This window comes from Schistocerca serialis, chromosome 3 (assembly GCF_023864345.2).
Source record: "Schistocerca serialis cubense isolate TAMUIC-IGC-003099 chromosome 3, iqSchSeri2.2, whole genome shotgun sequence".
In the NCBI taxonomy this organism is placed as follows: Eukaryota; Metazoa; Arthropoda; class Insecta; order Orthoptera; family Acrididae; genus Schistocerca; species Schistocerca serialis.
Genome location: NC_064640.1, coordinates 410,790,156 through 410,803,646, shown reverse-complemented (window position 1 = coordinate 410,803,646; position 13,491 = coordinate 410,790,156). Strand labels below are relative to the sequence as shown.

Sequence of the window (13,491 nt, the reverse complement as noted above, 5' to 3'; positions counted from 1 at the left end):
AGTAGTTGAATTAAGATAATGCTGAGTTGTTGAAAGGTAGAAGCTCTGACAATGGATGTGAAAATGGTGATAAACACCAACAGAGGGTGTGTGTGAGGCAAGTTCTTGTCCCTGATTCTGTGGAACCTAGTGGTGAATGAGCTCAAAGGCAGTAAGTGATAAATATTAATTTTGCCCAGGATATACTGACTATTTAGTCATAGGAATGCTTGGCAAATTTTCAAGTACTGCTACAACAATAGCACAAGAGTTTAAGGTTAAGTCCAAACAAAACACTTTTAGTAACAGTTATGAGGAAGCACATGCAGAATATGCTCTTCAGCAAAATTCTACAGGTAGAGTGGGTAGTGAAGTCTACCAGCAAGTCTTTATTCTAAGCTGACAAGCCCCTCACATAAGGAATGTGTGTTCCAAGGGGAAAGATACTCGTGTGCACTACAACAGCCTGTGCCAAAACTGGGGCCTTAGTCCTAAGAGCACGCACTGGATTTACACCTCTGTATTAAGCCCCATGATAATTTACAGGACTGCAGTATGGTGTAATTAAGCAGAAATAAAGGTGACTGCTAAGAAGCTGAAGCAAGTGCAGAGACTGGTCTGCCTTGCCATAATGTGTGGAATTAGATGCACTCTCAGTGCTGAATGAGGACCATGCTCGACATGCCCCCATTGCACTTTTGGGTTACAACAGAAGCAGCAACACGGGCATACATGTAAAGAACCGGAGAACTGGAAATCTACAATTTAGATAATCCAACAATTTAATGAATGTGGCAAACACAGAAATGGTAGCGGAAATGTCAGCCCGCTGTACACTAACTTTCAGCCGCCTTCAATAAACGATTCTACGTAACCATGGAAGTGGGGAGCAACAGTATAAAGAATCACAATACTTTTCAGGTGACAGTCGGTCTTACTAATGGGACAAAAACAGAAGGAGGTCCTAGGACCAGAGTATGGGGATATACCATTGACTGGAGTAGTGTGCAGCCCCTAAGAAAGCTGGATATGGTAGTCCAATCATAGATATTCCATTTGTTTTAGGGTACAAAAAGAACTAGGGTCATACACGACCATGTCAGAATTGTGGAACATGAAGACAAAGAGGAGTTGAAAACAACTACATGTTAATCCCAATCGACCGAAGAGAAGGCAGATGCAACAAGGATGTGGAGAAAGGTCTATAAAATACACCACAGGTCATGAACTAGAAAATTAAATGTCCTTTGCCACGATGGATAAAAAGTAAAATACAGTTGACAGCCTGCGTGTCATTTGCCATATGAATTATCAGCCATTTTAGCAAACACAAATGAGGACGTAAGTGGTTAAAAGAAGGCATTCCGCCAGGAAATGGCAGACCATGAAATGTTGAGGGCAATGAGCACCACTTAAGTGGCGATAGCTAAAAAGACAAATGCTAAATACACAACACAGCTAAAATGATCTCACAGCGAGAGGACCAAGAGGAGGCCGTACAACAGCTGGGAGATGCCTAATAACCTGGAGCTTGTTCCATGAAGGGACAACCAGTGGTAACAGTAGAGGACGTACTCCATACTAGCAACCAAAGGTCGCATCGAAGGAGGCAGCACAGGATGGGTGCCCACGCATGGCAGACAAATGGAGAAAGTCACGGCAGCATGACAGCGGTATTTCAACATCTGCATACAGACTCAACTGGGCAAGTATAAAAGGTGCCAGTGGCCAAACAGATGCCATGATGGTAGATAGTATGGAGACAGTAAGAGGGATGGCCATGCAGATGCATAAACAAAACAGTTTAGTTTTGAACAGACAAGAAACCAGTACGAACTGAGGAGGGTGGTTCTATCTGCTCCCCAGGAAGTACCACTGAGGACACACATGACCACATACAGTGGCTGCCAGGAAAGACAGGTGGGAAGATCAAGAAAGTTTTCGATCAAGCATGAGCCCCAGGAATTTCGTGGTTTCAACGAACGGAAAAGCAACAGGCCCAAGATGTAAAGACAGTGGAAGAAACCAATTGTGCCACCAGAAATTCATATAAATGGTTTTGTCAGTGGAAAAACTAAAGCCATTGTCAATGCTCCATGAGTGAGGACAATCTAGACTTTGCTGAAGACATTACTCAATGCCAAGTCCACGGAGAACTGCAATAGATGGCAAAATCATCAATGGAAAGGGAGGCGGAGATGCTCGGTGGGAGACAGGCCATTACAGGGTTGATGGTGATAGCAAAGAAGATGACACTTAGGACTGAATCCTGAGCTACACAGTTTTTTCAGATAAAGTTGTCCAATAATGCAGTGTGTTCCAATTGCCCTGCACAGCATTTTACTCCAAACAATCCTGTCTGAGAAACATCTGCAACTGCAACCAGAGGTTGAAAATGATTTATAAACTTACTGTGCTGAGATACTAAGGTGTGTGTTAATTCTGCACACTGTTTCCTTCAACTGGTGGAGTCCCTAAGCTTATCAAGCCTATGGCATAAGTTGCTATCAAATCACTGCATGTCAACACTGGGTGCAATGCAGGTCCACAAGTCTCACGAGCTAACCGTTCATAATTTTTGCAACAAGAATGCCAGCCCGAAGTTTGGACAAAACTGCCTATAACTATATAGGCACATGCTCAGGCCACTGAAGGCGGGATATGGTACATATATAATATCATTGAAGCATATAAAAATGATGTGTCTACTGTTTCACTTAACTCAATATTTTTCTCCATTTTCTTTACATGCTAAGTTGCTAATCATATATGGACTATCTGTGCCGCTGAATGTTTTGTACAGAAAAACCTGAAACACTACGTATTTAATTTTATGAAAGTTCCCGAAGAGCAAGTGAACCTCACAACTGCTGTGTGGAGAATCAATGTCTATAACAGTAATAACAACATTCCATTACACGAACACATACTAAACCAACATGCTGTTATTTGATAAATTTGTTAATACTATCAGCTATTTCTTATATCAATACATTCATCAATGTTCTTTTAACACTGGAAATTCAAACATTTCAACTAACAATAGCACATTACATACCAGCAAAGCCTAGTTTCTTGGCTGCTTCAATGGCAGTGGATCCCTTTTCTTGATTAAGCTTCGAAACTACAGTGTCAGCTGGATGGGATACTATTGCACAGAAAACTCCAGCTATGTATCCTGCAGCAAATGTTACAACTAACTGCTCTCCTTTCGTACACTCTGATCTTGGCTTTGGTACTACAAATCTGTTGAAAACAAACATATTACACAATGTTAGAACTTTTAAAAATGCCATGAATTTAGCATTGTCATTTTCCACATCCTTAAATTTACATGATAGCATTAATTTTTAGTCCATAGCCATACTTTTAGACATACTTCTGCATCTGAAAGAATAATAAGTAAGCTGCCTCGCACAATTAATAGTTATACTTACAATGTATGGGTACAAAGCTAAAATAAATTAATAGTGATGCTTAGTATTGTCTAGTACTAAGTTTTTGACTGACAACTGCTGTAAGCGAAGAGGATATTTTAAGTAACTTCAACGAATGTTCATGTGCCAGTACTACTTCATTACTCAGGTTAAAATACATAGTAGTGGTGTTAATGAAAGGGTAACAACTCTAAGATAAAAAGGAAGTTAGGGACAATTCAAATTAAGTGATCAGCTTGATGAGAAGTACAGAAGGCACTTATTTAGACCCAACATGCAACTGCACTGTGCAAAGTTGTTTTTGTTATAACAAAAACATACAGGAACCCCTCATTACTGCAAATACACTGCCTGAAAAAAGTGAAGCACACGCAAGAGGAGGAGGAGGAATCAAAATGAAGCTTCACAGGTTTGGAAATCATGATATTTCAGTGATACAAATAAGTAAAATTTACAAAGAACTTTAGAGTATGAGCCCACATGTCACCTTTCACTGCCTGCATGCACTGATTCAGTTGGGAAGGGTATCCAAGCTGTTTTATCTCTCCTTAGGCAGGCTGTACCTGGCAGACAGTGGTATCTAAGCTGGCCTCATACAGTCTTTTGGGGATAAATACAGTGATCTTGCTGGCCACAAGAGTACATCATCATGCAGACACTTCATGGAGGCATATGCCAATTGTGGATGAGTATTGCTGTGTTGAAAACGGGTAACATGATACTGTCACAAAAGACTACACAACACAGAATTTCCTCTACTTTCTGTTCCATCACAATGTTGTCAATCACTACCAGCAGTGATATGAAGTTATACTGCTGCAGGCTTCCTACAGTGACACCACAAGTTACACCTACAGTTGTTGTGGTCTTCAGTCCTGACACTGGTTTGATGCAGCTCTCCATGCTACCCTATCCTGTGCAAGCTTCATCTCCCAGTACCTACTGCAACCTACATCCTTCTGAATCTGTTTAGTGTATTCATCTCTCAGTCTCCCTCTACAATTTTTACCCTCCACACTGCCCTCCAATACTAAATTGGTGATCCGTTGATGCCTCAGAACATGCCCTACCAACCGATCCCTTCTTCTAGTCAAGTTGTGCCACAAACTTCTCTTCTCCCCAATCCTATTCAATACCTCCTCATTAGTTACGTGATCTACCCACCTTATCTTCAGCATTCTTCTGTAGCACCACATTTCGAAAGCTTCTATTCTCTTCTTGTCCAAACTAGTTATCGTCCATTTTTCACTTCCATACATGGCTACACTCCATACAAATACTTTCAGAAATGACGTCCTGACAAATCTATACTCAATGTTAAATTTCTCTTCTTCAGAAACGATTTCCTTGCCATTGCCAGTCTACATTTTATATCCTCTCTACTTCGACCATCATCAGTTATTTTGCTCCCCAAATAGCAAAACTCCTTTACTACTTTAAGTGCCTCATTTCCTAATCTAATTCCCTCAGCATCACCCGACTTACTTAGACTACATTCCATTATCCTTGTTTTGCTTTTGTTGATGTTCATCTTATATCCTCCTTTCAAGACACTGTCCATTCCATTCAACTGCTCTTCCAAGTCCTTTGCTGTCTGACAATTACAATGTCATCGGCGAACCTCAAAGTTTTTATTTCTTCTCCATGGATTTTAATACCTACTCCAAATTTTTCTTTCGTTTCCTTTACTGCTTGCTCAATATACAGATTGAATAACATTGGGGACAGGCTGCAACCCTGTCTCACTCCCTTCCCAACCACTGCTTCCCTTTCATGCCCCTCGACTCTTATAACTGCCATCTGGTTTCTGTACAAATCGTAAATAGCCTTTCGCTCCCTGTATTTTATACTTGCCACCTTCAGAATTTGAAAGAGAGTATTCCAGTTAACATTGTCAAAAGCTTTCTCTAAGTCTACAAATGACAAATGTAGGTTTGCCTTTTCTCAATCTTTCTTCTAAGATAAGTCGTAAGGTTAGTATTGCCTCACGTGTTCGAACATTTCTACGGAATCCAAACTGATCTTCCCCGAGGTCCGCTTCTACCAGTTTTTCGATTCGTCTGTAAAGAATTCGCGTTAATATTTTGCAGCTGTGACTTATTAAACTGATAGTTCGGTAATTTTCACATCTGTCAACACCTGCTTTCTTTGGGATTGGAATTATTATATTCTTCTTGAAGTCTGAGGGTATTTCGCCTGTCTCGTACATCTTGCTCACCAGATGGTAGAGTTTTGTCGGGGCTGGCTCTCTCAAGGCCGTCAGTAGTTCTGATGGAATGTTGTCTACTCCCGGGGCCTTGTTTCGACTCAGGTCTTTCAGTGCTCTATTGAACTCTTCACGCAGTATCTTATCTCCCATTTCATCTTCATCTACATCCTCTTCCATTTCCATAATATTGTCCTCAAGAACACCGCCCCTGTATAGACCCTCCATATACTCCTTCCACCTTTCTGCTTTCCCTTCTTTGCTTAGAACTGGGTTTCCATCTGAGCTCTTTATATTCATACAAGTGGTTCTCTTCTCTCCAAAGGTCTCTAATTTTCCTGTAGGCAGTATCTATCTTACCCCTAGTGAGACAAGCCTCTACATCCTTACATTTGTCCTCTAGCCATCCCTGCTTAGCCATTTTGCACTTCCTGTCGATCTCACTTTTGAGAAGTTTGTACTCCTTTTTGCCTGCTTCATTTACTGCATTTTTATATTTTATCCTTTCATCAATTAAATTCAATATTTCTTCTGTTACCCAAGGATTTCTATTAGCCCTCACCTTTTTACCTACTTGATCGTCTGCTGCCTTCACTACTTCATCTCTCAGAGCTACCCATTCTTCTTCTACTGTATTTCTTTCCCCCATTCCTACAGTACATTGGAAGAATGGGACCTTTCCCCTGGTGTCAACCATACTCACTGATGACAGTCATCTGGGAACTGCAGAACCACAATTAATCACTAAGCACAATGCAACACAAATAGCAGTCTATGCTTCCTGGTCTTGGTACCACTCCACTGCCATTTGTGTTGCTGATGGCAGCCTATGCATGGGATGGTGATTTCCTAGCCCAGGTGCTTCTGGAGTCTGATCATGTGGGCTGACAAAATGTTGAAGGGCATTCATTACTTTTTCTTGGATAGCAGGCACCTTTGTGAAGGGGCACAACTCAACTAGCCAGCCAAATGGAGACCCACAATGAGGTCCCCTTTCTGTCAGATGCTTAACAGGCCTGGTATCAACACTAAACATTAATGCACTCAGGTGGCCATTCTGTTGCAAATAATTGCTAATATTTACACACCTATCAAAGGGGAGTATATTTACAAAGTTAGTCTTTTGGGTGCTTCACTTTGTCAGTGAGTAAATTCTATGCACCATGAAGGTACAACATTTCATGCCTTAACATTCAGTTACAGCCATTGATTATGTTTTCAGGGCTGTTCCTTAATTAGAATGGGGGGAAAAAACGCATCAGTTACGAAGTTATTTTATCAACTACAGGCACGTAATGGGGCCCCTTAGGGAAATGGCAGCAAGAGAGGGGAAGAAAACCAATGTGCACTCCGTGTGCATACCGGGGGGAGTCATTCCAGATGTGGAAAGGGTCCTTCCGGATGCCATGAAGGGTACAGGGTGCAACCATCTGCAGGTGGTCACTCATGTCGGCACCAATGATGTGTGTCGCTATGGATCGGAGGAAATCCTCTCTGGCTTCCGGCGGCTATCTGATTTGGTGAAGACTGCCAGTCTAGCTAGCGGGATGAAAGCAGAGCTCACCATCTGCAGCATCGTCGACAGGACTGACTGCGGACCTCTGGTACAGAGCCGAGTGGAGGGTCTGAATCAGAGGCTGAGACGGTTCTGCGACCGTGTGGGCTGCAGATTCCTCGACTTGCGCCATAGGGTGGTGGGGTTTTGGGTTCCGCTGGATAGGTCAGGAGTCCACTACACGCAACAAGCGGCTACACGGGTAGCAGGGGTTGTGTGGCGTGGGCTGGGCGTTTTTTTAGGTTAGATGGCCTTGGACAAATACAGAAAGGGCAACAGCCTCAACGGGTGCGGGGCAAAGTCAGGACATGCGGGGACCAAGCAGCAATCGGTATTGTAATTGACAACTGTCGAAGCTGCGTTGGTAAAGTACCAGAACTTCAAGCGCTGATAGAAAGCACCGAAGCTGAAATCGTTATAGGTACAGAAAACTGGCTTAAGCCAGAGATAAATTCTGCCGAAATTTTTTACAAAGGTACAGACGGTGTTTAGAAAGGATAGATTGCATGCAACCGGTGGTGGAGTGTTCGTCGCTGTTAGTAGTAGTTTATCCTGTAGTAAAGTAGAAGTGCATAGTTCCTGTGAATTATTATGGGTGGAGGTTACACTCAACAACCGAACTAGGTTAATAATTGGCTCCTTTTATCGACCTCCCGACTCAGCAGCATTAGTGGCAGAACAACTGAGAGAAAATTTGGAATACATTTCACATAAATTTTCTCAGCATGTTATAGTCTTAGGTGGAGATTTCAATTTACCAGATATAGACTGGGACACTCGGATGTTTAGGACGGGTGGTAGGGACAGAGCATCGAGTGACATTATACTGAGTACACTATCCGAAAATTACCTCGAGCAATTAAACAGAGAACCGACTCGTGGAGATAACATCTTGGACCTACCGATAAACAGACCCGAACTTTTCGACTCTGTATGTACAGAACAGGGAATCGGTGATCATAAGGCCGTTGCAGCATCCCTGAATATGGAAGTTAGTAGGAGTATAAAAAAAGGGAGGAAGATTTATCTGTTTAGCAAGAGTAATAGAAGGCAGATTTCAGACTACCTAACAGATCAAAACGAAAATTTCTGTTCCGACACTGACAATGTGTTTATGGAAAAAGTTCAAGGCAATCGTAAAATGCGTCTTAGACAGGTACGTGCCGAGTAAAACTGTGAGGGACGGGAAAAACCCACCGTGGTACAACAACAAAGTTAGGAAACTACTGCGAAAGCAGAGAGAGCTTCACTCCAAGTTTAAACGCAGCCAAAACCTCTCAGACAAACAGAAGCTAAACAATGTCAAAGTTAGCGTAAGGAGGGCTATGCGTGAGGCGTTCAGTGAATTCGAAAGTAAAATTCTATGTACCGACTTGACAGAAAATCCTAGGAAGTTCTGGTCTTACGTTAAATCAGTAAGTGGCTCGAAACAGCATATCCAGACACTACAGGATGATGATGGCATTGAAACAGAGGATGACACGCGTAAAGCTGAAATACTAAACACCCTTTTCTAAAGCTGTTTCACAGAGGAAGACCGCACTGCAGTTCCTTCTCTAAATCCTCGCACAAACGAAAAAATGGCTGACATCGAAATAAGTGTCCAAGGAATAGAAAAGCAACTGGAATCACTCAATAGAGGAAAGTCCACTGGACCTGACGGGATACCAATTCGATTCTACACAGAGTACGCGGAAGAACTTGCCCCCCCTTCTAACAGCCGTGTACCGCAAGTCTATAGAGGAACGGAGGGTTCCAAATGATTGGAAAAGAGCACAGATAGTCCCAGTCTTCAAGAAGGGTTGTCGAGCAGATGCGCAAAACTATAGACCTATATCTCTGACGTCGATCTGTTGTAGAATTTTAGAACATGTTTTTTGCTCAAGTATCATGTCGTTTTTGGAAACCCAGAATCTACTATGTAGGAATCAACATGGATTCCGGAAACAGCGATCGTGTGAGACCCAACTCGCTTTATTTGTTCATGAGACCCAGAAAATATTAGATACAGGCTCCCAGGTAGATGCTATTTTTCTTGACTTCCGGAAGGCGTTCGATACAGTTCCGCACTGTCGCCTGATAAACAAAGTAAGAGCCTACGGAATATCAGACCAGCTGTGTGGCTAGATTGAAGAGTTTTTAGCAAACAGAACACAGCATGTTGTTATCAATGGAGAGACGTCTACAGACGTTAAAGTAACCTCTGGCGTGCCACAGGGGAGTGTTATGGGACCACTGCTTTTCACAATATATATAAATGACCTAGTAGATAGTGTCGGAAGTTCCATGCGGCTTTTCGCGGATGATGCTGTAGTATACAGAGAAGTTGCAGCATTAGAAAATTGTAGCGAAATGCAGGAAGATCTGCAGCGGATAGGCACTTGGTGCAGGGAGTGGCAACTGACCCTTAACATAGACAAATGTAATGTATTGCGAATACATAGAAAGAAGGATCCTTTATTGTATGATTATATGATAGCGGAACAAACACTGGTAGCAGTTACTTCTGTAAAATATCTGGGAGTATGCGTGTGGAATGATCATATAAAATTAATTGTTGGTAAGGCAGGTACCAAGTTGAGATTCATTGGGAGAGTGCTTAGAAAATGTAGTCCATCAACAAAGGAGGTGGCTTACAAAACACTCGTTCGACCTATACTTGAGTATTGCTCATCAGTGTGGGATCTGTACCAGATCGGTCTGACAGAGGAGATAGATAAGATCCAAAGAAGAGCGGCGGGTTTCGTCACAGGGTTATTTGGTAACCGTGATAGCGTTACGGAGATGTTTAATAAACTCAAGTGGCAGATTCTGCAAGAGAGGCGCTCTGCATCGCGGTGTAGCTTGCTCGCCAGGTTTCGAGAGGGTGCGTTTCTGGATGATGTATCGAATATATTGCTTCCCCCTACTTATACCTCCCGAGGAGATCACGAATGTAAATTTAGAGAGATTAGAGGCTTTCAGACAGTCGTTCTTCCCGCGAACCATACGCGACTGGAACAGGAAAGGGAGGTAATGACAGTGGCACGTAAAGTGCACTCTGCCACACACCGTTGGGTGGCTTGCGGAGTATAAATGTAGATGTAGAACTACTAATTTCGATGTGTAACCATCATTACCAGGTGGTAGGTGTCCATATGCCTGTTATCAGTGTAAGGCATTGATTATGTGCAGCTGCATGTAAGGCAGCCAAGGGTTTATGTTGCAATTTGTGCTCTGTAACTGAGCAAATTAACCACAAAACTTTTAGATAGACCAGACAGTTTAAAAAATTCAAAGTCTGTATTGAACACATGAAGCAGTATTTCTGCTGCCTTCTGCTGTTGAAAATTTCAAGTGCTTCCCACTGTACTTCAGTTAAGACAATGTTATTAAACAGTGAAGTTTTTCTGTGAGAAAAATTTAAAAGCTTAGAGTTTATGTAATAGAATCATTTCAAACAGGACATTAGGGGTGTGTGTGTGTGTGTGTGTGTGTGTGTGTGTGTGTGTGTGTGTGTGTGTGTGTGTATTTTCTAAACTATAATAACAGGTTTCTCCAGAATTCATTGTTCAAAGAATAGACTGTCATATTAAATTCACAGAGAAAGCTTTGGTTGCTGAGCTCAACATTTTTACATTGTTTAATAGCTTAGGGGGAGTTAGAACAGAAATAGTTTTCAGATTTTCAGGTTTTTATCTCTTAAAATTTGCAATTTTCTGAATAAAATAATGTACAAATAACTTAAACTCGCATGGGAAGTACTTTTTTTTTAATATAATCTACACTGGTTGAAAATGTTAAAATTTTTACATGCATTGTTTCAAGATCTAATAAAAATCATGAATTTTTTTTATACAGAAGGCAGTGGATTGCTATGTTGTAAAGGTTTAATTACACATTTGTATTGGTAGCACTGTCAAACAGTATCATATCCTTTCATCATATAAACACACGCTGTATGTCTCAGTGCTAATGTTTTTCCCAGGAAAAGTGGCAAATGGATTGGTAAATACCTCAAAAAGTAAAGTATGATGCCAAAATGAAATGTCTTTAAGAAACGTGGGTTTCATGTCAAAGATTTCTGAACAGAGGAAAAAACTGTTCAACATGATTCATGTGAAGTTGAAGACAGGCAAATTTTTCAGTCTGTAGAGAAACACCCATTAGTGCTTCGAAGATTTAAACAAAATGTTGTGATACACAGATTTCTCAAAATGAAAGTGATGTAAATAGTAGGTTAGGTTATATCCTGATGATTTACACATCCTAATGAGGATGTTAGGTGAATGTGTGTGTTGTAAAATGTGTGGAGGGCCAGTTTACATGAAGACAGTGAGGTATCAAATGAACTAGCCAGGAAACTTATTAATTGTGCCAGTTGTAAATATACTCATTCATTTTGAAATTCTGGTAAGTGTGAAGATAATTATTGTGAAGTAAATGTTAGGTGGTTTTATGGATTGAGAGCTATTGGCAAAGGACACACTGCAGCAGAAACAATGTGTGCTGTGATGAATATGCCACGCCCACCTTTTAAAATCTACAAGTGTGCAGGATTTATTGGAGCTGCTGTGGAATCTGTTGCATTTGAGTCGAAGGGTGCTGCAAATGAAGCTGTTGAAATAAATTATGGTATGACTGACATACCAATAGTTTTTGATGGCACTTGGCAGAAGCACAGCTACAGTTTTAAGAACTCTGTTGCTACAGTGGCCAGTATGGATACTGGAAAGGTAATGGATTTCCAGGATTTTAGCCACACACTATTATAAGTGTAAATCAGGGAATGAAGAAGGGCATATCTGCGACAAATTGTAAAGGAACTAGTGGTGGTATGGAGGCCTCTGCAGCTATTGAAATTTTTAGTCGATCTGTGAATGAAAGAGGAGTGTGTTACACTAAGTTCTTAGGTGGTGGAGACTCAAAAGCATTTAACAGTGTAGCAGCCACTCATCCTAATGGAGAAAAGATTAGCACACAACTGGAATGTGCAGGTCGTGTCCAGAAGAGGATGGGCACCAGGTTGAGGAAGTTGAAAAAGTTTGAGAGACAAGAAAATTTCTGATGGTGAAACCATAAGACGCAGGCTGACAGACAAAATGATTGATGAACTACAGCAGTATTATGGGATGACTATTAGAAATAACACAGAGTATTTGTTGAAAATAAAGCAGGCAGTATGGGCTACCTTCTTCCACAGACTGTCAACTGATGAAAAACCAGTACAACATCTTTGCCCTCCTGGACCTGATTCATGGTGCAATTGCCACAATGCCCAGTACTCAAACAGTTCATACGGCCATAAAAATTCCATCCCAGCAGCAGTCATGGATATCATAAAACCTATTTACAGATACCTGGCAAATCCTGAATTACTGAAGTGTCTGCATGATCAGACTCAAAATCTGAATGAGCCATTCAATAATCTTATATGGACTCACTTCCCATAAAATGTTTTTGTTGAAATGAAGACACTAAAGTGGGCGGGTCAGTGATGCTGTTATTGCTTTTAATGGCGACAACATTGGTAGGGTTAAAGTGCTACAGCATATGGGAATTAATCAGGGAGCAAACTGCCTCACGTAACTTGAACGGTTGGGCAAAGGTTCACATTGATAAAGCAGAATATGCAGCACAGTTGGCTACTAAGGAGTCCAGAAAGAAGAAAAAACTTGGAAAAAGATCAAGGGGATAATGTACACTATGGTGCAGGGTGCTTCTGAGTGCCTAAAAAAAAAATCAAGCTTATATTAAGTGAGTTAGTCTTGAAAGTTTTGAAGCCGTTCATGAAAATTTACATCTTTTGTTTCATTTTTCCCTAAATCTAAGAAAACATTTCGAGTAGAGTATTCAAATTTTCAGGGAGTAACAACATCCATATCCTGAGTCTATTGGATTAAAAGAAGAACAATGTTATGTATAATTAAAATTATTTACAATAATGTACAAAAAGTACACAAAATTTTAACCGTGTAAGTAAAAAAATTTTATTTCTGAAAGCAGTGGCTGAAATGCAATTTTTGTAGTTCAGTAGACTTTAAACATATCATGTCAATGGCTACAGTGGTTCCTGAAATGCAGGGAAGCGTAGTCACTAAATTTAACGGTGTCTGGCTAGGGCATTCCAACTCCCCTTAATATACTGGTCATGTTACATTCATAGCTAAAGTTTTGGTAGTTGAGGTCATGAGATTTAATTCGACAATTTTAAGAGGTTGGAATAGGGTACAAGTGGGAACAGCTTGTCAATGTGGAGATAATATCCTTTTGATTAACATAAACCACGTTCAAACTGCAATTTGCCTGTATCTAGATGTAGTGTCAGAACTGAA

General features: G+C 41.0%; 1 protein-coding gene across 1 annotated transcript in view; it reads right to left on the bottom strand.

Annotated features, from left to right (window-relative positions):
• Positions 1 to 13,491, bottom strand: part of LOC126470274 (phosphate carrier protein, mitochondrial-like) — a 47,289-nt gene that overhangs the window by 9,796 nt on the left and 24,002 nt on the right. The window contains exon 6 of the mRNA XM_050098017.1: positions 3,038 to 3,225. Coding sequence (XP_049953974.1) covers positions 3,038 to 3,225 — 188 coding nt within the window. The remainder of the gene's footprint in view (positions 1 to 3,037; positions 3,226 to 13,491) is intronic.